General features: G+C 43.6%; 1 protein-coding gene across 3 annotated transcripts; it reads left to right on the top strand.

The window, feature by feature from the left end:
- The first annotated feature begins 7,321 nt into the window (after window positions 1–7,321).
- tcf20 (transcription factor 20) lies at window positions 7,322–21,530 on the top strand. Of its 3 annotated transcripts, none has more exons than XM_076265411.1 (6): window positions 7,322–7,796; window positions 11,421–19,936; window positions 20,047–20,140; window positions 20,547–20,596; window positions 20,730–20,829; window positions 21,129–21,530. In XM_076265411.1, exons 2-5 carry the CDS (start codon window positions 12,620–12,622, stop codon window positions 20,787–20,789), a joined length of 7,521 nt encoding a protein of 2,506 aa, XP_076121526.1. In that variant the 5' UTR covers window positions 7,322–7,796; window positions 11,421–12,619; the 3' UTR covers window positions 20,790–20,829; window positions 21,129–21,530. The 3 variants fall into 3 exon arrangements, with proteins under 3 accessions (XP_076121526.1, XP_076121524.1, XP_076121527.1); XM_076265409.1 differs by having other exon boundaries at window positions 21,124–21,530; XM_076265412.1 differs by lacking the exon at window positions 20,730–20,829 and having other exon boundaries at window positions 21,124–21,530.
- Window positions 21,531–22,793: the final 1,263 nt, after the last annotated feature.

Below are 22,793 nucleotides of genomic sequence, written 5' to 3'. Positions count from 1 at the left end.
AAGTGCTCTAATTTAACTCCCACCTAATACCGAGTTCTGTTCTGTTCTGCTCGCTGTCTCTCTCTTCTTCTTCTCTCTCCCTCCATCTGTTTTTCTTCCCTTTATTCCACTCTCTTCCCTTCTCTCACCCCCTCTGTCTCTCCAAGGCCCCTTATATTGTGTGTCAGCATGAGTTATTGGGAATGGTGGTGGTCGGGTGGAGGGAGAGAGCTGTGTGTAATAAAAAGGAGAGAGAGACTGGTGAGTTATGGACGCGAGGTCACTGGATTATGGAGGATGAGAACAGAAAGCGAGGGAGAGAGGGAGAGAGAGGGATGGGCCAGGACATTAAAAGAAGAAGAGGAACAGGTGACAGTGGAGGTGCTGCTTTCACTCTCAAGTTCTAGTGAAGTGAATCTGCACTGTGACACTGCTTTTTTTATAGACCGTGGGTCCAGTCCTTTAGCCAGTCTGCTGCAGCCATTCATATTGTGGGTTGGGGATGGGTGGCTCGTCGTTCTTTACTGATGCACACTGATCCTTTCTTTCTGTCGCTCCTGATGTACAGAGGCATCTACTTTGGAGAAGGTTTACGCACATTCACCAGCTCCTCTCCCTTGTCTCTCCATCGATCCACCCCCTCTCATTCCCCAGCCTAGTCCTACACAGTCCTATAGTCCTCTGTGACACATTTTCATATGTTTTAAACAATTAACTGTTGCCTAGAAACCAGACTGTTCAGGAGGTGGGGTGTGGGGGTGGAGATATCAGGGATTTGTCATCATCTGATTTTCCACATGCAAAGAGTTGAATGCAAAGAACTGTGTTTTCAATATATTATGACTAATAAACAATTCATAAATCTGGTGCTACAGCAAGATTCCCCAACAGACTACGAGGTCAGTGTCTCTAAGAGACAGTGGAGCGAGTGTAGTCTGCTGCATGAAGGTGCTAATTATGCCTTTGGGCTTCCTTATTCTCTTATTTAGACACACACACACACACACGCACACACACGCACACACACGCGCACGCACACACACGCACACACACACACACACACACACACACACACACACACACACACACACACACACACACACACACACACACACACACACACACACACACACACACACACACACACACACACACACACACACACACACACACACACACACACACACACACACACACACACACACACACACACACACACACACACACACACACACACACACACACACAGAGTCAGTGTGTAAAAGAGATCCATTGCCATTAGAAGTGCTGCTCATAGTCCAGTGGGTAAAGTCACAAACTTACGTAAAAATGCAGAGAAGGACATTTGTTGGCATTGACTAGTGGCTCCAGCTGACGGTGCAATTAGGCAAACTAAGCAGCCTAATGTCACAGTAGAGACAGAGGCACACATCTGATCAGCAACAATGTTATCTATGTGATCTTTGAGGACGGCCATATAATTCCTGCCAGATTGTGTAGGTTGTGGACGTGTGCATTGGAGGACTTTTCACAAACTTTGTTTCCTGTTCATTGCTGTAAGGGTCACCTTCACATTAAGTTGTATTTATATTAGTGGGTATGGCACAATTATCTTCATACCTTGTTATAGTATCACCCAAACTAACCTCCTTAAAACTACTTAGTGATCAGACAGGGCATATTGGACACTAGACTATTTTTAATCAAGAGCTTCATGTTCACAAGAATCCTGCAGCAAGAGCAGTAAACCAGCAACAGTCCGCTCTGTGTGAGGCCATCCCAGGTTTGTCACATATTTCTGTAGTACTGAAAGCCTAATAGGCAGCCATTTCTACCATTTTACTTAGGAACATGATTACATGTAATGTCATCTCATGGAATCATGAATCAATTACTACTGAGATGCTAATGGTTGTTTCAGTGCTGAGCTTTTCCATCCTCCTCATCCTCCAACATTCTAGATATATTGTTCCTAACGCTACCACACGGCCAACGTTAGGAATTTTGTCAGTGAAGCACAAACAAAGAAGACGTCTGTTTGTAAATCATTCGAAATCTTGTGATGTGCACTGTTTTAGTGTATCTCTGTACCTGATGTGATCATGTGATCACTGACACAGCCCACTCCATTAACATCTGTTATTCTTCTGACACAAATACAGATTATGAGGACCTGCGTCAGGCAGCTGTGCCGCATTTGTTAATTGCCGCATTGATTCCAGCACTAAATGAGCTGTGACAATTCAACTCCACTGACTCTAAATTGGGTTTGAACTGGTAAATGTTGCAGAATATGCATACTTAGGTGCTCCGTACCTTACTATGGTAACATTGAAAGGGAAATTACCTACGAGAATGACTTACCATAAACGTTATGACCAGCAGGCTTCGACTATTCTTACAACATTCTAAAAAGCACTTACATTATGAACATATAATGCATGTTTGTATGTCAGAGAGAGTCAGTTAATTCCACTGCATCAGGATGAGCGTTGGGAGGGTTGGATGGATGGTTAAATGTGTAGTATGTAAACTATTAACTCCTAACATCACATTATTCAGACACATTAAGCACCAGCTAGATAGATAGACACGCAGACACTGAGCGACCTACAGAGAGATACAGAGAGACACTGGTATGAGCAAGAGAGTAAGGAGAAGACCAGAGTTAAAAATGGTGAGATAACCCTGAGCAATAGAATGGTTGCAAATCAATACAATGCACACAATGAGAGAGAGAGAGAGAGAGAGAGAGAGAGAGAGAGAGCTTAATACAGTAAGGTGCAGCGTGCTCAGAGCAGATCAATCCAGCCCTCAGCTCAGAGGATGAAGTGCTATCAGAGACATACAAAGGGCTTTTGTCTGGCTTTGTTTCCTGGACTTTCTGGCGCAAATAGCCCGTGTAATCATTGGAAAGAGGCAGCTCTGATATCAGCTTTTTTGTTTTTTCGTTCAAAAATGCTTTGTGTCGCTTTTGTTTGAGGGTAATTTAAAGTAAGATGAAGGAGTAGTTATGGGAGCCCACTGCGTGTCTCGCTGGTGGATGTTGGTGGGCTTAGTCAAATACCCATTCTGAGTGCAAGAGAGTTGAAGATGGAGAATGTAGTCTGAAGATTTATACAAGGCTGAACCATAGATCCACAGGGTTAATCATTCCCTGTCTCAGAGAAAGAGAGTGTGTGTGTGTGTGTGTGTGTGTGTGTGTGTGTGTGTATGTGTGTGTGTGTGTGTGTGTGTGTGTGTGTGTGAGAGAGAGAGTTTACATGTTTTTGCATGTGTGGGACAGAGAAAGATGGAGGGAGTGAAAGAGAGAGAGAAAGAGGAGACAGATGGAGTGTAAGGACATGAATAAGCGAGAGAACACTGGGAGAGTGAAAGACAGAAGGTGACGAAAAGATTGGCGATGAAAGGGTTAAAGAGGAACTGGCGAGATGGTTACTGCGGCAACCCAGCCTAACATATTCCCCTCTGCATTTCTGACAGAAGGAAAAGCTATTGAGCAGAGGTTTTTTTGTCATCAGGCAGGGGGTTAAACAGGGCAACTACCTCATGCAAGAGTGGAAGGGTCATTTTTTCACGTGAGGACTTCACGGACCTCGTGTCCAAGGGATGTGTTGTGCTGGCACCTGCCTAATATAGAGAGGCACTATTAGGCTGAGTGATACAAACGACTGTGATCCTTAGAGCAAGGCTTCAATAAGTCTTGCTGTTATTTGATGCCAATCAAAGTCAAGCTTGAGTCACGTTGGCCACATTGTCCTGTTAGAATTCCTTTATAGAACATCGTTAACAATGAACCTCGTGTCATTTCTGTAGGGTGACGCCTGTCAGAAGAATTTAATCACAACTGATATAAAAAAAAAAAAAAAAAGCCTGAAGTATGTCTCTCTCAACACGACGCACACACAGAACTGTGCAGAATGAATGTAGGGGTACAGTAATGGCTTCCTTGACAGATTTTGCAATTCATACACAGTCAGATGCAGAGCCATAGCTTGTCAGGCGGGCGGTCCTGAGATCCCGATGGACAGGCAACACTCAGTGTCCATCAAACTCAAAGGGCACTCCAGACCTGCAGAAAGAGGGGGGCAAGTCAGCAGTAAGAAGGTGTTCAGAGTGAGTCATAGTGGGCGCAGAGTGGCCACCACAGGCAGAAGGCAGGCGGACATCCACGCCGCGCCGTTGCTACCTGCAAGGCTAAGCAGTCGTAATCTAATGGGAGTCTGTTGTCCATCTGTGAGACATTATTATTGTCATTAGGTTCATGGATGTGTGACCAGATCTGTCCCTGTTGTTTGTGTTTCCTGGTTTTCCTTCAATGCTGATATTAAGCCCTCCCTGCCTGCCTATTCTCTCTCTCTCTCTCTCTCTCTCTCTCTCTCTCTCTTTCTCTCTCTCACACACACACACACACACAAACACACACCCTCTCGCATGCTCACACACCTGCTGATAGTGTCTCCTCTGTGACAGGGGAATGCCATGCTCTCCACTGGGTAAGGACTTACTGGGATGCCAAAGCATTGTGACGCCCCTCAACACACACACACACACACACACACACACACACTCTCTCTCTCTCTCTCTCTCTCTCAATCACTCTCTCTCCTCCTCCTCCTCTTTCTCTCCACCCGGTATCCGTAGCGACCGAGGCAGTGAGGCAGGGTTGCGTGGTTGCTAGGCGACATAGTGAGTGTGGCATTTTGGCCCAGTGAGAGGGAGATGTCTGTGAGGGAGATGCAGGAATGTGGAGGGATGCCGCCCCCTGTAGGAGAGAGACAGAGAGAGAAAGTCTGTGTGTGTGTGTGTGTGTGTGTGTGTGTGTGTGTGTGTGTGTGTGTGTGTGTCTGTGTGTGTGTGTATTTGTGAGAGAGAGACAGAGAGAAAGATGAAACAGTCAGGGGCGACATTACAGAATCAATTTCATTTAATGTATTCATGTTTTTATTACTTTGTAGCCCAGCAGTAATAACACTGATGAGTTCCTGCCCTCCAAGTTCTGTTATTCTAATGAGGCTCATTTGCACTGGGTAAAATTAAAGGGATATTTCACATTCCCAGTACTATAGGTTTATTCACCAATTTTATGTTTTAGCCTTTGGTGTCAGAGACTCAAGCTCAATGTTTTTCCTAGATTGAAGATTACTTTTTCCAAAAATCAAGTATCATCATATTTTGAAACACAGGTTACTGTCAATATACACCCACAAAATAACTAGCTGCCTTGAATGTGTCCATCTGTACAACTCAAACATTGTCTGAGGTTTTGTGATAAGACATTATCTCTCTTACCCTGACCTCGTGTGGCAATCTAGAGTATTACATGCTGTACCACTAGACCATCTCATCAGTATACTGCAGCTGCAATCTGCTTCTTTGCCACTCTATTGTTAGGATTAGCACTTTAAGGGAGAAAACAGACCCTGAGCAGATGTATGGAGTTAAGGTTAGAAATAAAATACACACACACACAGAGAGAGAGAGAGAGAGAGAGAGAGAGAGAGAGAGAGAAAGAGAGAGAATACACAAAGGCAAGTAGGGGAAACAATACCATCTGCAGGACATATATGAGATATATGATCACATCAGAAATACATGTTCAAGTACATCATGAGCAATATGGAAACATTCCAATCTAAATGGAAGAATGTATGCATTTGTAACAAATGTCTGCTTGTCCAAATCTCGCATAATAACATATTTGAAGACCATGCTCCCCTATACCAGCTAAAATATTTTGCTGCATAATGTTGTGTAGTATATCACTCATATTTATATCATGCATTTAGAGTATATCATAGTGTTTTCAACTTGGCCATTTTGTGTAAAATCGTGTGCTAAAGTACTAATCTTGATGCGTTTATATTTGTATTTGTATTTTAAATATTTGAATGTACAAAAAGCAGTATAAGATTTTGCTGCTAATTTACAGAGGGGATCCAATTAAGGTAGACAACCAGAATCATCTCTCTCTCTCTCATGATCCATTACCTTACCCTATACTTCTTCATCCTTACCATAGAATAGTGACTATATTGCTTGTTGTTGCAAAATACTACGATGACAGCAATCCTAGAGTAGAAGCAGATAATTAATGTGTGGTCACTTAAGACTTATTACATATATTTTGCCATATTTGGCACTTCCTTCCTGTAAGTCTGAAGTCTGACTGGTTAATGTATGGTGGTGTGTGTGATATAGGAAAGACAAGAAGCATGCAAGTTAGTACATATACGCATGTGTGTGAGTGTCATAAGTACGTAGCCTATAAATTATCCACAGTTAGAGTTCTGTGATGCAGTTGCTATGGCAACCTTGTTGGAAATGGACGTGTATCTGCATAGGGATTGAAAAAACTCCACAGAGGTTTAAAGAGGGAGAGAAAGATGCAGAATTTTTTTTATGTATGTTTGTATGTGTTGAGACAGTAAGAGGGGCTATGGCGGATCCTGAAGATCAGTGCAGAGCGAGAGAGATGCTCAGGACTGCACTGAATTGGACAGAGGAGGAGGAGGAGGAGGAGGGGGGTGGGGAGTTACCAGTACTGCAACACACTCCACACTGAAGACTGTTTGCATGCAGAGTTGAACTGCAATGACAGTACTGAAAATGTCAGGCTCTGTATAGGTTTCGGCATATTGGTTAATGCTTTTCATTTGAAAGTCTTCTTTCAAAAGGTATCGGTGTGTTTGTTGTATTAGGACAAGTGTTTTTGTATATTATTATTCAACAAAGTGGTACACAGGGTGGATATCTTGGCATGAGGACTGCATGATTGTTTTGGTTAAACTGACAAAACATTAAAAAGTTAGCTCCATTAAGTTTCACAAATCTGGCTTCAGTGCTGGAAGTACATGTAGGAGCTGAGCCATAATGTTTAATTTAACCAGAACAGGTTAAATAATCTTTGAAGACACAGAACAAATAGTTTAAACTGCGGATCAAACATGAAAATATGCAAGCTAAGGACATATTTTCAAGTTCTCTTTGTTGTTGTTTTTTTCAACAAGTGGTGCATTTCTTTTTCTTAGTATACCGTTATAAACATCCGTTGTTATTGGCTACCCTGTGTTCATGGGCATAGTTAGGCAGTGCGCAATTTCAGGACATCTGTGGAACAATGAAGTTACTAAAGCTATTTAGGAGCTTTGGTCAGTTTGGTTAAGGTTAAAGGCAGGGAAATGTTTGAAACAGGAGTGATGGGGAATGGGAGGGGAGATGGAAGGATGTAATAGGGAGAGATGTGGGAGGGGGTGAAAGAATATGAGTGTGTGTGCAATTTCAAGGCGGTCTTTCAATTGCAAAAAAGGGAAAATCAGTTTTCAGAGAACGAAAACGATTAACCAATGTACATAGGGCTGCAACATTGTAGAAGGACATACAACTTATTTGCCCATGCAGATGTTGGAATTCATTAGCTGTACAGTTTACACGGCAGCAATGCGTGTAATTTTAACTCGAGCTAGGTGGATTCACCTAAACGGTGTGTGAGGGAAGGAAAGAAGAAGAGGGAACCAGTGGGAAGGGGGCGGGGGTGTATGGACCTCACTGGTTGCGGGACCTATAGGCACCCCGATTGTGCTGTTGTTATTTTTAGAGGTAAGGACAAAAGAAAGATTTTTTTAGAGGAACGGCCCCTTATTTCAGAGAGTGTGACGGGGCCCCCGACTTCGCCGCCGCTGGTCGGGGCTGTCAAGACGACCGACGGAGAGCTAAAAGCGGCGGAGCAGCCGACTCAAGTCCGGGGTTTCCTGCTACAGCAGCGGGAATCACACAAAACACCCTTTCACTTCTCGTGGGGCCTTCAGCGTTCTCAGGTATGCATTCAGATAATAAGAGTCCAAGTCCTTCTCTTCTCCATCATGTTTGTATTGCAAAGCTATTTTGTAGCCTAAATTCTGGGTTAACAGTGGTGATTGTCCCTCAGCTCAACATCATCTTCCACGGCTAAATAACGTTATTTGTGTTAGCCCATTGCTCACCTTATTTTTATTAATCTAATTCTGGCACAGTGTGGCTTGATAGTTTTCTCTTTTGGCAACGTAAACAATGGCAGGCCCTATGCAGTGCGTTTTCGTATAAGAATGGACAGGCAACTGTAATCATTGAACTGGATGTAATGTTACCTCACAATCAAAGGCGAATTGGTATGATGGGTTACAAGCTGGCTACATTGTAGCCACAGCCTTTGCACAATACGCAATAGCGGTTGCTATCTAGATAATTAGCCAGCTTGCCATAGCTTCCTCGAAATCTGCATGCCATTAGGCAATGATACGCAAAAGGTGCAGTGTAACCATTTGTTACAAACAAAGCTAGACCACATTTATTAGTAAACGGGAACATTTTACGATGTATCCTTTGCAGCAGAAATAACGGCATCTTGGGTTGGCTACGTGTTTAATGTAGCCAGTTAGCAGACTGCTAAATCATCAATTGCACATACATTTGGCATCCATTCAGTAATATATTCTACAACGTTGTCCAAATTCAAATTAGGCTAGTCATTTCAATCTGGCTTGTCAGGTCATAGCCCAGTACCGATAGGCAGTTACATAAATGCGTAATGTCAATTGTTGACCACGTTTGTTGTTGTGCAATATAATTTAAACGTGATTTGAGACGTCAGACAGAACCTTTCACGCTTGATGTCCGTCTTCACCCCGACTTCACAATCCTCTGACCTACGCTGCATGACCCCAGACTATGGTCGTGTGACAGAGCCATATCATCCTCCTATGCAAATCATGTTGGGGCGCCCAACATAATCTCATCTATTAATAGGCTATTTATTTTGTAAGTGTCTGCGTTTTGCCTGTAATTCGTAGCTGTTTACCTTTCTATTCCTTTAAGATCTAAATGCGTAAAATCTGACAGGCAGGGGCAACGAATTTCCTAGGAAATTCCTAGCAAATTCCTAGGATTGGCCTTTCTCTCAGTAGGCCTATTGGCTTATGCTGGTTGGAAAGAAATGGAAGAAGTTAGTCAATATTAGAGCATTCCAACCTATTGTTGTGTTCCCCAATTTACTCCTACAAGGCATTGGCCATAAAGTAATTCCTAGTGTATGTTACATCGTGGACATGTGTCAGAAAGCTCATTCATGACAAATGACCCCATTAAGGTTGCCTCACCCCCTAATTAGACTTGGTTCTAATGAAATATCCATTCAGGCAGTTAAGCACAAGGCTTTGTTAACTCAAATCTCAAATCAGATGTACAACACCTGTGTTTGGTGTTTGTGAAGGAAAAATAATGTTGAATTCGATTAAATTCTTTTGTGAAATATGGGGATTTTAAATATATAATATGCGTATGGGGGTAATATGCCAATTTAACTTCATTTTGGACTTTATCAAGATCCCAGTAATTATCTGAAAGCATGATTGCAATAAATATACATGCAGTGTGTTGCCTCAGTAAATAAGAAGTCCTCAGCACAGGATGTTCAATTCAAGTTCATGTCAAGATTATTAATTAACATCACCAAGATCATACTTTTCACAGGTCCACCCATATAGTGTTTATATCTGTTTTACATGTTAGAATACTCAGCTGGCACATAATCAGTTGTGTGGTTGACCCCTAGATGTGTATCTGTAGTGTTTGTGAATCTGTTTAGCCATAGTATGTTAAAAGGAAAGGTGTAATGAACTTGTAGCAAGACTGAGGTTACATGTGTCTCAATAATGCAGAAGAGGGACAAAAAGTCAGTTTCATTGATTTAAATAACATGCACCATTCTACTGATTGAAATTGCACAACATTGAGTGATTGAATTAAAGCTGAATTGCCTGACTGAAAAAAACAACTGAAAGCTCTCAGCTGTAAATGAAGCAATTTAGGATTGAAGAGGGTGTAGACAATAAATGAACATTGACAAAAACTAAATGGAAGGCTGATTGACCACAATAATTTTAACAAAAACTGTCATACAGATTAGAGCTTTTATAGAGGCTGTTTAACATGTCTTATGTCATTGAAATAATTACAATTCAATTGAGATTGAGATTAAGATTAGTTCCAAGATTAGTTTTACAAAGTTGTGATGATCAACAGCAAGGAGGACATGGTCTTGGAGAACTGCATATTATAAGGACATTTATTTAGGTTCCTCTTCTTACCATGACTGCAGTATTGCTAACAAATGCACAAAAGATTGTGTGCCCCATGCACTGCAGATGAAAACATCATCTGATACACATTACTGTTTCTTTCTCTGATAAACCTTGATGACCAGGTATGAGTCGAGTCAGGCAAAGTTGTTTTGGCTCTTGTTATGTGGTCATTAGTCTCTGAAGCAGTATATTTGTCTGTCATCTAGCTGAAGGCATCAGAATATCCAATGACCACACCGACAGTGCACAGAATGGCATGTGTAGAGTGGCGCCACAGTCAGTCGTGGCATATATTCTGTAACAGGGGTGGAGTTGCAGCTGGTAGTGCTGAATTTCAGTGGGAATGGATTGTTGTTTTGAGCAGACAAAAGGCCTCTACTGCAGGCCTCTACCGATCCCTAGTTAGTTGATGTTTTTCATTTTGTATATACTCCTCTTTTCATACAAACAAATTACCAGTGAGTTTAGAGAGAGTTTTAGTTATCTTGGATGATCATTCTCCAAAAATTGTCCACTTCATTTAGTTGGTTTAGCTCCACTGCGGTATGGATTTACTGTACAGAGATGTATGACAGCTCTGCCTACATAAATGTGTTTAGTCTGTGTCCTTTCACTTGAAACGGCACGGCATTTTATGGATACATGAATGGAAATAGGATTGTGCAAACCTTTCATGAAAACCTAAGAGAACAACTATAAATCATATTCTTTAATTTCAATATGAAGATTTTGAGATCAAAACATATAAAAAGTAAACACATAAATTACTATGTGATACTCTATGAGAGGTGACATAGGACACTTGATGATATGCCACAATATGAAGAATATAACCATGTGTAATTTTGCTAATAGTGTCCTTTCTGAAATTCCTTTCTGAATGTTGTTACCATTTGAAAATCTTGGTTTTTGGCAACAAAAGGAAGAAACAACTTATAGAGGGATCTTATGTCATAGACTTACAGTATATTTCATATCATATAGTACTGTATGTTAATACCATATGGTGCAACGGGTAATCTCTCTGATGTAGAATGCCTGAATGAAAATTTCTGACTACAATGTTCAGTACTACTAGATAGTCATACATGAAAAATTAAGGCATCTGCAGTTTACCATAGCAAGGAAGATGGATCTGGGTGATGAGAATATTCCGGTCAAGGAAAGTTCACATTTTTAGGTGTTGGATGAATAACTGCAAGCCTTCATTGTCTGCTGGTTTTCACCAGTGTACTAGCCAGAGTAATGTTGACTTTGCAGTGTATGTCATTTTTATGTTGTTGGAGGAACAAATATTTTCATACTTACTTGTGTTTTTTACAGATGGTGTCCTCCCTTCTCATCAAAAAGAAAGGTCTACATTGACATAGGCCTAACTGTTGAAGACAGAAAACAGACTTGTGATCACAATGAAAAGCCTTACCTTCAGATGGTACCACATGAAGAGGAACTAGGCCAAATGACCTTTTAAATGAATGGAAGGAAAACAACGAAGCAGTGTGGAATATATCAGAGAATCAGATGTTCACACTATAAAGCAAGGAACAAATAAAAAGGGAAGAACAACAAAATTGGAGTGCAAAAGAAAAAAAGGATTTCTGGGGACCAAAGAATTTTTTAAACATCAAAAAATACAGTTCACTCGCAGTATTCTAAAGGAGAGAAATGAAATCCATGAAATCTATTTAATCATATTGCCATTAATATCAGTGAACATATGTCTGGTTAATGACTAGTCATTTTAGCATTTCACAGCTGGGCTGCTAGACAGAAGCGTATAGAACTACCTGAAAACAGCATTTGTGTGCAATTTGCCAGAACTGACAGTTTGCAGTGACTGCAGTCACACTTATGTTGACTCCCTTGTGGGCATTTTCAGCGTGACCACATTGAATTTTTTTCACCTTTTCTGGTGGGACAATGTAATTGACTTTCTAAGGTCATCTAACAGAACTGGTGTACTTTTGAACTCCATTCACCAAAAAACTTTTATTTTTGTGTGTGTGTGCCAAACTTCAACAGCTGCATAGAGATAATAACATCTGCAACGTTTTTCTGAATGTAACTGCTGCTACACTACACATCATCACACCCTCGGTTGCTGTCAGTGGAAATTTGAACTCAATGCTTCAACTTCTCAATTATTTATTTTCAGGCCATCTCGTAAAGTTCAACATATTTACCTGCAAACGTACAAAAACAACACATTTTGTCATTGCATTTCCAGCTTCAGAATCTCTCTTCAAAGTTGTTTTTTAGATATATATTTACTACCAGGCTGCCCCATGAATTGCTGCGTCAGTATCTCCTGGCTGTGATGAACTTGTGCTTATTTTGTGAAAACCAGCTGGAAACTTCATACACTTACGCACTTAATTTTCAGTGACATCTTCTATATTTAACCCATATAGAAAGGCTCTCTGAACAAGCTGTTGGTCCTGGAACATTTCACAAGGTGTCCCTTCCAGATATCTCATAAATAAGTCTGAAAAGTTTCAGAAGCCCCAAACAAAGTTTAAAAAATGCAAAACTTTCCCAACAGTCCTGCTTCTCTTCACCCTGGCTTTACCAACAGGAGTGGGAGCATGGTTGGCTCGCCATATCCACCACACTCAGGGGAACCTCAGATATCCCCAAGATCAATAGAGGAGTATGCTGTCATGCAACAGCAAGCCCAAGCAAACCCTCAAAGTCATGGTCAAGGTCACTTGCTTCATCGCGGGCAGCAGCACCCTGGCCATGCTGCTCACATGCACGGATATGGGTCAAGAAGCAGAGCAACAGGGGAAGTGGTGGCACAAAGCAGCCCCCACAGCGGAGGCAATAGCAACCCCTACAGAAAAGACATGGAGTACTATTTCTCAGTGAGTGGTAGAGACAGAACCAGACGAGGGGCTATGGGGTATGGCACAGGTTTTGGGTACTCAAATATGGACGGGCACATGCCCCACCAGTACAGACATGGCGTGGGGTCAGGTTCGGCCTCAGGAATGATGTCTCCATATCCCCTGGACTATGGGTCCTCTGCTGTGTCTGGGGGAAGTGGCAGCAGTAGCAGTGGTGCAGGGTCATTTTCCCCCTCCCAGCCGTACAGCATGGGCCAGGCCCCCTCTATGCAGCCAGTGTCAGCATCCCCCATGCACCAACGCCAGCACAGCCAGAAATACCCCTCACACCAGGCACTACACCAAGGGCAGCCTCACAGGTCTTACCCTCTGCACAGTCACAGAATACCCCATCAGTTTTCACACTATCCATCAGGATCAGCTGGAATGTACAACTCCCCACCACACAGATATGATGGCAGCGGCAGTGGTGCCATCGATGTTAAAGTAAACAGCTCACCCACCCACTCCAATCCTGCCCCATCAAACAGCACAGGGCCATCTGAGAGCATGGGCCAGCCCTACCCTGCCAGCCATCCACAGTTTTCCCCTCAGTCTCATTCCCTTCACAAACATGCTGGCCACGGCCAGCGCAATATCCAGCACAGTTTGGCAACGGGCTATGACCCTTCTGTAAAAATGCAGCCTCACGCAGCTCAGGCAAGTCATGCATATTCAAAGCATTCGCAGTCCTCTGTTCCGTTGGCTAGTCCTGCCATGCCACAACTAACTCCTCAAGAGGTCTCAAAATCTCCCATGAACTCGCAAACCCAACCAGCCCAAATGCAGCAAAACTTTAGCCCCATATCCAATCCGTCGCCGGCTGCGTCAGCCGTGCAGTCTCCCAGCTGTAGCTCGTCCTCTTCACCCCTCATGGGCATCTCTGAAGGCTCAGGAAATGCCTCCGCTTCCCTGGTACAGCCACCATCTCAGAGCTCCCTCTCAAACCCTCGCAGCAGCAGCCACAGTCACAGTCATGGCAGGTTACTGCAGACTGTGCCTCAGCTAAGTCCAACTCCCCACTCCAACAGCAGCATAAGTAGTTGTGGGAGTAGCATTGGTGGTAAAGGCGGTCACCCTGCTGTCAACACAGGCCGATCTGGAGTTGGTAGTAAGGTAGCAGCAGCAGCTAGGGAAGAAGGGCCACCCTCTATATACCCCTCTTGCCCCGAAAAAATCATGCAAGATCCTGGGCTTAACAGTTTAAATGCCCTTACATCTCAAGTGGCTAACTTACCCAATACAGTACAACACATGTTGCTGACTGACTCTCTGCTTTCCAACAAGAGAGGCAAAGATGGGGGACAACACCCCAATGCCCAGTCTTTGTCACAAGTTGTGCCCTCCTCTCAATCAAAGACCCAGGGTGCTCTGGGACATGGCCCCGGGAAAGAAGATTGTGGAGTGGCAGTTAGTGATGGTGGCAGCTCTGACAGAGAAGTGGTTGAAGATCTCTCCTCCAGGCCAGAGAGAACTGCAGAGGCCAAAGAGGAACAGGCAGAGATTTTCTCGGATGGCGAACCGAAGAGATTGAGGCAAATGAGGGGCACAAGCAATGAGTCCGAACCGAACCGCTATTACCCTCCCCCCAAGAGCCACAGAGAACAGACCACCGCTCATCCCCAGCATCCAACTGAGCAAAGTTGCCGCAGATTGCCACTTCGAGTTGACACTGAAGTCTCTAAAAAACAGTCATCAGCTCAGTATTCAGGTGCTGGTGGAGCTCAAACAAAAACACCTGAAAATCAGACCCCCTCATCATCCTCATCGCCTTCTATGCCCTCTGCACAGCCTAGTCCAAATTTACCCCACTGCCTTCCCCCCTCTTCCATAACGTCATCATCGACTCCCTCCCCATCCCACTCCTCACTATCTAACTGCTATATGGAGTCTGACGCCACAAATGCTGACTCTAAAAATGGGGTTAGAGAAAGGGAACCGGGTGAAATTAAAATGGAAAGGAACACTAAAACTGAGACTGAAGAGGCAAACAAAAAATGGGAAAATGTTCATAGACGAGACCATGGAGGCCTTCCTGAAGTAGATGAATCAAAGAAGATGCAGACTGTAGGCAATTGTAAGGAGGAAATGTTAAGCCCCAAACAAAATGAAAACAAGGAAGGGAGGCCAGACAAGGGCCAAAACTTTGTATCTGACAGGACTTTGAATGCTGCTGAGCCACAACATGGAGGAGTTGGTGTAATTGTGTCAACTCGCCCTGACTGTAATCAACCTGAAATGTCAAAGCATCCTGAAAATACGCCGTTGTCTCCACAATATGGCGGCCCTCTGCACTCTAGTCAACAGAACTTTCCTGAAGACAGGAAGTTCCTTAGAGATTCACGCAGCCACAACGGTGAAGGTGATGCTCCCGTTGACCAATACCCTGGACAGTACGACACATCCTCTAAACCTGACTTTGGACAAATGTCTTCACATATGGGTCCTTATAAGTATGGGAACCATGATATGTCCTATAATACCTGCATGGGCATGAAGAACAGAGGTAGAATGGGTCCAGGAGCAGGGATGGCAGCGAATGCAAGATATCAAGGATATAATCAACTACAGCCAACATATGGCTCTGTACCTAGAAAGAATTCTGGGATCATGGCACTTGATGCTCAAGTGAGGAGAGCAATGGGTATGGGACCAAGACCTGAAGACAGTAATTCTCAGATGCAACAACCGTATCCTAGCCTTTTACAAGAGGTCCTTCAAGGCTATCACATAGACAGGCGGTATGGACGTCCTGAACAAGTTAATGCTCACTTGCAGTCTCCAAACATGGCTCAACCCCACTACCAACCTAGACATCCCTATGGCATGATGGAAGGCATGAAACCTCATGGAGTAAGTTCTCCAGCTCTCATGGGTGGGGTTCAACTTGCAGAAATGACCACAGGGAAGCCTCATCCTCTGAATCAGGTCCAGGGCTCTGGGAATGATCTAGGACCAGGACTGCCTCATTCTTCATGGGATCCAGAAACGCAGAGACTAAAGGGGATGCACTGTGGCTCCTCTGATCAGAAGAGCAGAATAGGTGCATCACCAAATCAGTCTTCCCACATGCAACAGCCCACAGATTTGACTGCAGGTCCTCCCCCAAAGCACATCAATTTAGCTGACTACTCCTTGCCACAGAGGAAATCGTCCTGTTTGACCACTCCTTCAGCAGTACAACAGCTGCTTTTACAGGAAGTTGATCGGCTGGCTGACAGTGTGACCCCCACCAGTCATACACAACCTGCTTCAATTTTGTCACCATCCTCAGAGCGACGCTCAGTTATATGTGATGTGTCTCCATCTAGAAGAACTCCTGAGCAAGAGATGAGTCAGTTTGGGACACCTGCAGCTTCAGTTATACAACAGACATTTTCTGCAATAACACATGAGCAAGACAACAGAAAGGATCCATCAGGAGATAAGCCAGAAGTAAAAACTGAAGAGCCTGTCACCACAATTGAGGCCACAAATCAAAGTGGAGAAGATCTGTCTGTTGATGCTACCAAGAAGAAGAGCAAATGTGCTGTCTCATCTGCAGATATACATTCCAACCATCATAGGACCTGTGGTGGCAGCATTGATCTTGCCACCACCACTCGCCACCATCCACACCCAGCTCCCCATCATTCCATCCAAAACCCTTTGATGTCTCCACAAAGGCCACAGCCCTGCCCTCAAGGACTTGATGTATCTGGGAGCCATGCATCTGTATACACTAGCTATCCATATGGTGACAGTAGAGAGGGAAATGCAGAGCTGAGTAAAGGGCATAATCCCTCCTACCATGGTTACGGTGTGACGTCTTCACAATCCCAGCTCAGTAACAAATCAGAGGGATATCCCCATCCCCTCTCCCTCCACCACACTCACGATGGTGATGCCAGACATGACTGGGCAGCCAATCCCAACAGACCTAGCGAAATGCTGCCCAACTCTGACCTTCACGCACCTCAAAACCAACCTGAGCGGAAAATGATGTCTCCGACAGATGGCCTGACCAATTCATCTCAGTTACCTAGGCAACAGTCACAATATCCCGGAGCCTTCTATGATATGAAGATGTGGGAAGCCTTTGCAGCAAGAGAAAGTGGAGGAGGAATACTGGAGGGAGATGCTTCCCAAAGGATCCAGCAGCCTGCTTCTGCAGCACCTCCTGAGCCAATATCTGCCCAACCCACTGCAGGATCCATACACCCAGAGACTAAGAGCCCTCGGGCAGTCATGCCGGACACAGGGAAACCCCTTCCTCCCATTCCAGCTTCTAATTCTGTCACTAATTCTACTGGTCACACAACCAGCACTGGTGGAAACCAAGGTACTCCCCAGGGCCGTCAGTTCAGAATAGGCGGGTCAGGGGAACCAAACCCGTTGATGATGAGGAGGAGAGTCCGTTCTTTTATTTCCCCAATACCCGCTAAAAGGTTGCACCAGGATGGAACTCAAAAGACAGGACCAAGTTCATATCAATCACCACTCTCCCATGCTGATCCCAGATACCAAAATGAAAGTGATTCAGACACAACTCGTCCCAGATTGCCTTCTCCAAACTCTTGCCCTACACCCAATTCTCAGTCACCATCCTCACAAGGAAAAACAAAGGTATTGCCTCCAAGAAAGGGAAGGGGTCTGAAACTTGAGGCCATAGTGCAAAAAATTACACCAAGTGTGAAGAAAGGGGGTGATTACAACAGCCATGGAGATTCTGACTCAAATTACCCAGATACAGAAGCACCATCTTACTGCTCTGATGACCAAGATATTGGTGCACGTTTTTCAAGTGGGGACAGCAGTTGCCTCCCATATCTTGGAGATGGTCAGTCTTTAGATGATGTTTTAGCATACAGAGGAATGGATGACACTGGGCCTTCATCAATAATTGCATATGATTCACTAAAAGAAAGCTCCACTGGTAGTTCAATTGGTGGTGCGCTAAGAGGCTTGCAGTCGGATTTTGACTTTGGTTTGGGTACATCAGCGACTCCAGTATCTCTTGTGGGTGAAAATGACAAGGATGACCTCAGAATACACTCGGATTTCACATTGTTGGGGCCTTTACCACCTCCACCACCATTGCCTCGTCCAGTCCAGGGCTCTCCACCTCCATCTTCTTCTGCCCTGTCAGATATTCAACAATTTACAAACACTTACCAGCAACTGGAGACTCGAAGGGGGGAACAGTCTGCTGCTAACCTCTTGAGACAAAAGCTACAGGAAACTGGTATGGGATTTGATGAATATTCCAGTAGTGATTATTATGGCACCTCCCCGGCCCATGGTCAAGGACATCACTTGTTATCCCGATCACAGCATCAGATTTCTCCAAGAAGCGGCATGTCAATGTCTGATTCCAAGCAAGAGAGTACTGTGCCCAAGGGCTACTTTCCTTCTGGCAAGAAAAAGGGGAGGCCAGTTGGAAGTGTGAACAAGCAAAAACGTGCCCAGCAACAGCAGAACCAACAGCAGAATATGACCCCTAGTTCTACCACAACTGCTCAGGCTGCATCTCCTGCTGCAGCCTCTACTGTACCCCAGGTTGCTCCCTCTGCCAGCACCAAGGTAGAGATTCCTACAATCTCCACAGCATCACCAGAAATCCCAGCACCCTCAGCAGCATTAGCACCACCTGCTCAGCCGGCAGCAGTGAAAGTGGATATAGAGGGGGAGGAGACACAAACTGAAGTTACTGGCAAATCTGGCAAACACAGACAAAGAAAGGGAAAAGAAGACAGTGAAGATGGAGTGCCAAGCAGCAGGCAACGTAGGAGACGGCGAGCTGTGCCTGTGACTTCAAAAGAGGAGCCAGACCCAACAAACACAGGAGCAAATGCAGGAGGGATTTTCCTAGATAAACAAAACAACGGCTTCTCTCCATATATACATGTGGAGAGGAAGATTGCTGAGCTTGGGGCTGTGTGTACTATCATTAATGCAGAGGAGGAGAAATTAAAGTCTGGGAAAGGCGGTGGTAGTGGCACGGACACTCTCTCAAATCTCGCTCAAATGGTCAAGCGAGACAAAGACATGGCAAAAATGAGAGAAAATAAGGTCAGTGAACCGGTCGACTCAGCCCTTCAGTCAGGAAAAGCTCTGCCCTCGTCTTCATATGTCCTCCCAGGGCCTGTGATTTCTGAAACAGCACACACTGGTCGTCTGCTCTGTTGCCTTTGTCAAAAGTGGGCCAATTATAAACATCTTGGAGATCTGTATGGCCCGTACTATCCCTCTGAGTATGCTTCTAAACTTCCCAAGAATCAACCCCAGATTAAGCAGATACTCTCTCAACCTGGAGCCAGCACAGCGGGACCAAATGTGATGTCTAATTCAGCTGAATCAACATCAAACGACACACAGTTACTGGACTCTGCTAATGTCAAATCCTCAACAGATAGTGATTGTACAGCTAGTCATGCTACCAACCCAACATCTCCTGCTACCACCGTGGGCACAGCTTCTCCAGCAGCAGGTGAGGAGATGCCCTTCCTTTCCTACAAAACTGCCAGTGCCACCATCAACAGGAAAGTGCACAATTGGGAACTGACCCATGAAACACCCACTGTAAGAGAACCACAGAAACCACCAGAGTTGCAGAATGAGATCACAGGTGAGCCGAAGCCACAAAGCCAACACCAGCAACCGGACGATGCCCAGCAGTGGCCGCAACACAGGAAACTCACCTCACATCCGCGATTCAAGCGCAGGCACAAATCCGGTGAAGATTTACCCAGAACCATCCCCAGCAACAACAAAGCCTCATTGCCATTCCAGCCTCCACCCCCTTCCCTGGACTCTCTTGGTCCTCTTGCCCAGCTTGCCCAACTCCCTCAAGTGCCCCTTGACCCAGAGGAGTTGTGGGTGCATGAAGGATGCATAACCTGGGCAAGTGGGGTGTTTCTGGTCAGTGGAAAACTATATGGGTTACAGGAGATGCTAGACGGTGCCAGAGAAACAGTGAGTATACATTTGTGGCTTAAGATGTAGAATGATGAATGAATAATATTTATGTATATATGTGCTGGTTGGTGTGTGCTTCTTTATAATTTTACTCGTTTTACCTCTAGAATTGTTCTCATTGTGAAATGGTTGGCGCAACCCTTGGTTGCCTTAGCAAAGGCTGTACGCTGAGATACCACTACATTTGTGGTATAGAGGCAGGTGAGTCCACAAGGAATTAATGCTCTTGACAAGGAGTACCTGTTATATTTCCAGTAACAATGACAATGTTTTGAATCATAAGAAGGCATCGCTTTATAAAAGGGGAATATCAATCATTGCATTGAGGATTAGAGGTGTTGAAATTGAAGTTGATGAAATTCCTTTTTAATCTTAATACATATTCCTGTTTTACATTTATGTGAAGCAGTCAACTAATATATTTGTGCCTAAATGATTTGCTAAAGCAAGGATGACAAAGCAAGGGTCCCTTCTCATCAAATGTATCAAAACATTGTGTTTACCATCTTCTGTAAAGTGTCTTCAAGACATCATGTTTACTGTTGTATTTGTGGAATTGTGTTATATCTGCTTAGGGTTTGATGCTTAGTCTGTTTTCTACACCCAGACTGTTCTATGAATGAAGAAAACTTTTCACTGAGGTGTCCAAAGCACAAGGTAAGTGAGTGACCAGTTACTCCAATAAAGTGTCCAGTTATATTATGACTGTGGAGTAGTATTATATTGAAGGTTTTTTGTTTTGAGGATTCAAATATTTTTTTCCTCTTTTGATTTGGTTTGTGATGTATAGTTCTCTCAGAGCAGTAGACCAGCTAAGGTTATTTACCTGGAGCAGTCAGAGAGAGGCTGAACTCATAGAGGGGATGTACTCACACAGGAGGTTTGGACATGTGAGTATCAATGTCATTAGCTCATCAACCTTTTTCTAGAAATCTTTGGTGTCTCACACATCTGAGTAGTGTCAGTTGGAGACTTGACTGAGGTATTTCAATTTCAGTGTTTGTACATCTCCATTTTGTGAACACAGTCACATTTATCCCTGTAGTATTTAAATGGGTTTAGTAGTAGTGTATTTTACCTTGAGAAACCTTCTAATTCTCTCAGAGTGCATTTTCCATCTTTCAGTCAGACTTGGTGAGTGTGCTGAGTGAATGCGGCTAATTGCCTTGGTTTGTGTTTCCAAGGTCAGCTATGATGGTGAAGGACTCTGCTGTCTGTTGGAGTAACTGGAGCGGGTGGTGTATGGATGAGCAGAATGTAAAAACAACACTAAAATGGAGTACCAATGACTCTTGAAAAGATCTTACAAAGTGACAAAAAAGAAAATAAGCATTTTTTCACTACACCTGTCAATACAGACAAAGGAATAAAAAGAAAGACGAGCATCATGGAGGAGGAAAAATAATGTCAAAAGAAGGGTTCCAAAGAGGAACTTTGCCTTTTGAGGAAGAAAAATGGACAAACTGCCTCTCTTCTAAAGCTTTCGATTTGTGTACGTTTGGGACTATTTCTGTTGTGATTTCATCAACACTGTTGTTATTTGACGTTCACATTATCTTGTCCAGCAATTCTTTTGAGTGTGTGTGTGTGTGTGGGGGGAGAGGGGGGTTGGGTGGGGTGGGGGGGTGGTTTGGGTGACAAGCCCTTTGAGGGCCAGTCTAAGATGGCTGAACTTAACAGACAACAGATCAAAAAGGGAGGCAGTGTATTTACACGTATGTTATGTTGTATTTTCTTATCATAATCCACCTCTGTATAATTATTTTTAATCGTCCTTATTATTTGCTATCAGTATTCTACTCCTAAATCCTAATGGAAGAATATGAAACTAAGCTGCATCATTCTTTACCGTGACCATGAGGGGACTTGACGGTGAATTCAGAATTGGAATCCGTTCACTCATCAGGACCTCCCATCATTCCTGAAGGACAGGGGAAACTGAACGACATCATTTGGAATGTCGGGGTTGAGTTGCCACAGAGACGTTATTGCCTTGGAGAATGGAAATCTATTGCCTTTTGGAAGTGTGTCTGTTGTGTGTGTACGAGTTTTGTGAGTTGTGACGAGTGAGTATGCGTGTCTGTGTCTGTGTCTGTGTCCATTTTTTGGGGTCCTTTGCAAAGTGTTCTTATTTTTCATCCTTACAATTTTTACAGCACAGAAAGTGTACATGAAAATGAAATGGAAATTATTTTTCAGAAAGAGGAGAAAAAAGGCACTTCTGGTGTAAAAGGATGCTAGATTCTAAGGGTGAGCAGGTGTTTTCAGTGATGCTGGCATTTCCAGTATCATTGACCACAGTTGGTGAGGCTAAACCATCATTGCGAGATTTTGTGCAGAGGAAGGGGATGGGGAGTTGGTTTCACAAAAGCTTTTTCTTGCGTTTGTTTTGTTTTGGAAGCAGGGCCGGATTCCCCTGACTTTGCTCAAAGCTGAAGTGTCACAAAATCAAAAGTGCTTTTGGGTGGGTGTAACAGTTGTCCAGTGTTGGACAGAAAGAGACATATCCATGAGGAAAAAAAACAGTGTTGCCATAAGCTTAAAAGTAAATTCCCACATGGTATTATTATCTTTATCATTTTTTTATTATTATTATTCTTGTAAAAAAACACAAACACGAAGAATGACCATATTGAAAACCTGTTGTTCTAGAAAACAAACTGTCAATATGTATATGAATCATGAATACAGTTACAAAAAAGAGAAAGTTATTCTCTTTTCTTTTTACTCATTTTTTTTCTCCCCATTTCTACTGAATGCAAACTGAAGTCTGTTATAACTTATCATTTTCAGGAGTAATGGCACTATGCTTGTTATAGTTCTGAAGTTGTCATTTCAGCCTCATCAGAGGCAT

The sequence above is a fragment of the Alosa pseudoharengus genome, unplaced genomic scaffold (assembly GCF_046254945.1).
Source record: "Alosa pseudoharengus isolate Yale_2024_CS ecotype anadromous, Long Island Sound unplaced genomic scaffold, YU_APseudo_1.1 YU_APseudo_1.1_scf_4, whole genome shotgun sequence".
NCBI lineage: Eukaryota > Metazoa > Chordata > Actinopteri > Clupeiformes > Clupeidae > Alosa > Alosa pseudoharengus.
Note: the sequence above shows the minus strand (reverse complement) of the source record. Positions and strands in the feature narration are given on the sequence as shown.

Excerpts from the sequence above, each read along its gene's own strand:
- tcf20 (XM_076265411.1), top strand. The coding sequence starts at position 12,620 with ATGCAAAACTTTCCCAACAGTCCTGCTTCTCTTCACCCTGGCTTTACC. Across the intron at positions 20,141-20,546 it reads CATTTGTGGTATAGAGGCAG|ACTGTTCTATGAATGAAGAA; the intron begins GTGAGTCCACAA and ends TTCTACACCCAG. Across the intron at positions 20,597-20,729 it reads TGAGGTGTCCAAAGCACAAG|TTCTCTCAGAGCAGTAGACC; the intron begins GTAAGTGAGTGA and ends TGTGATGTATAG.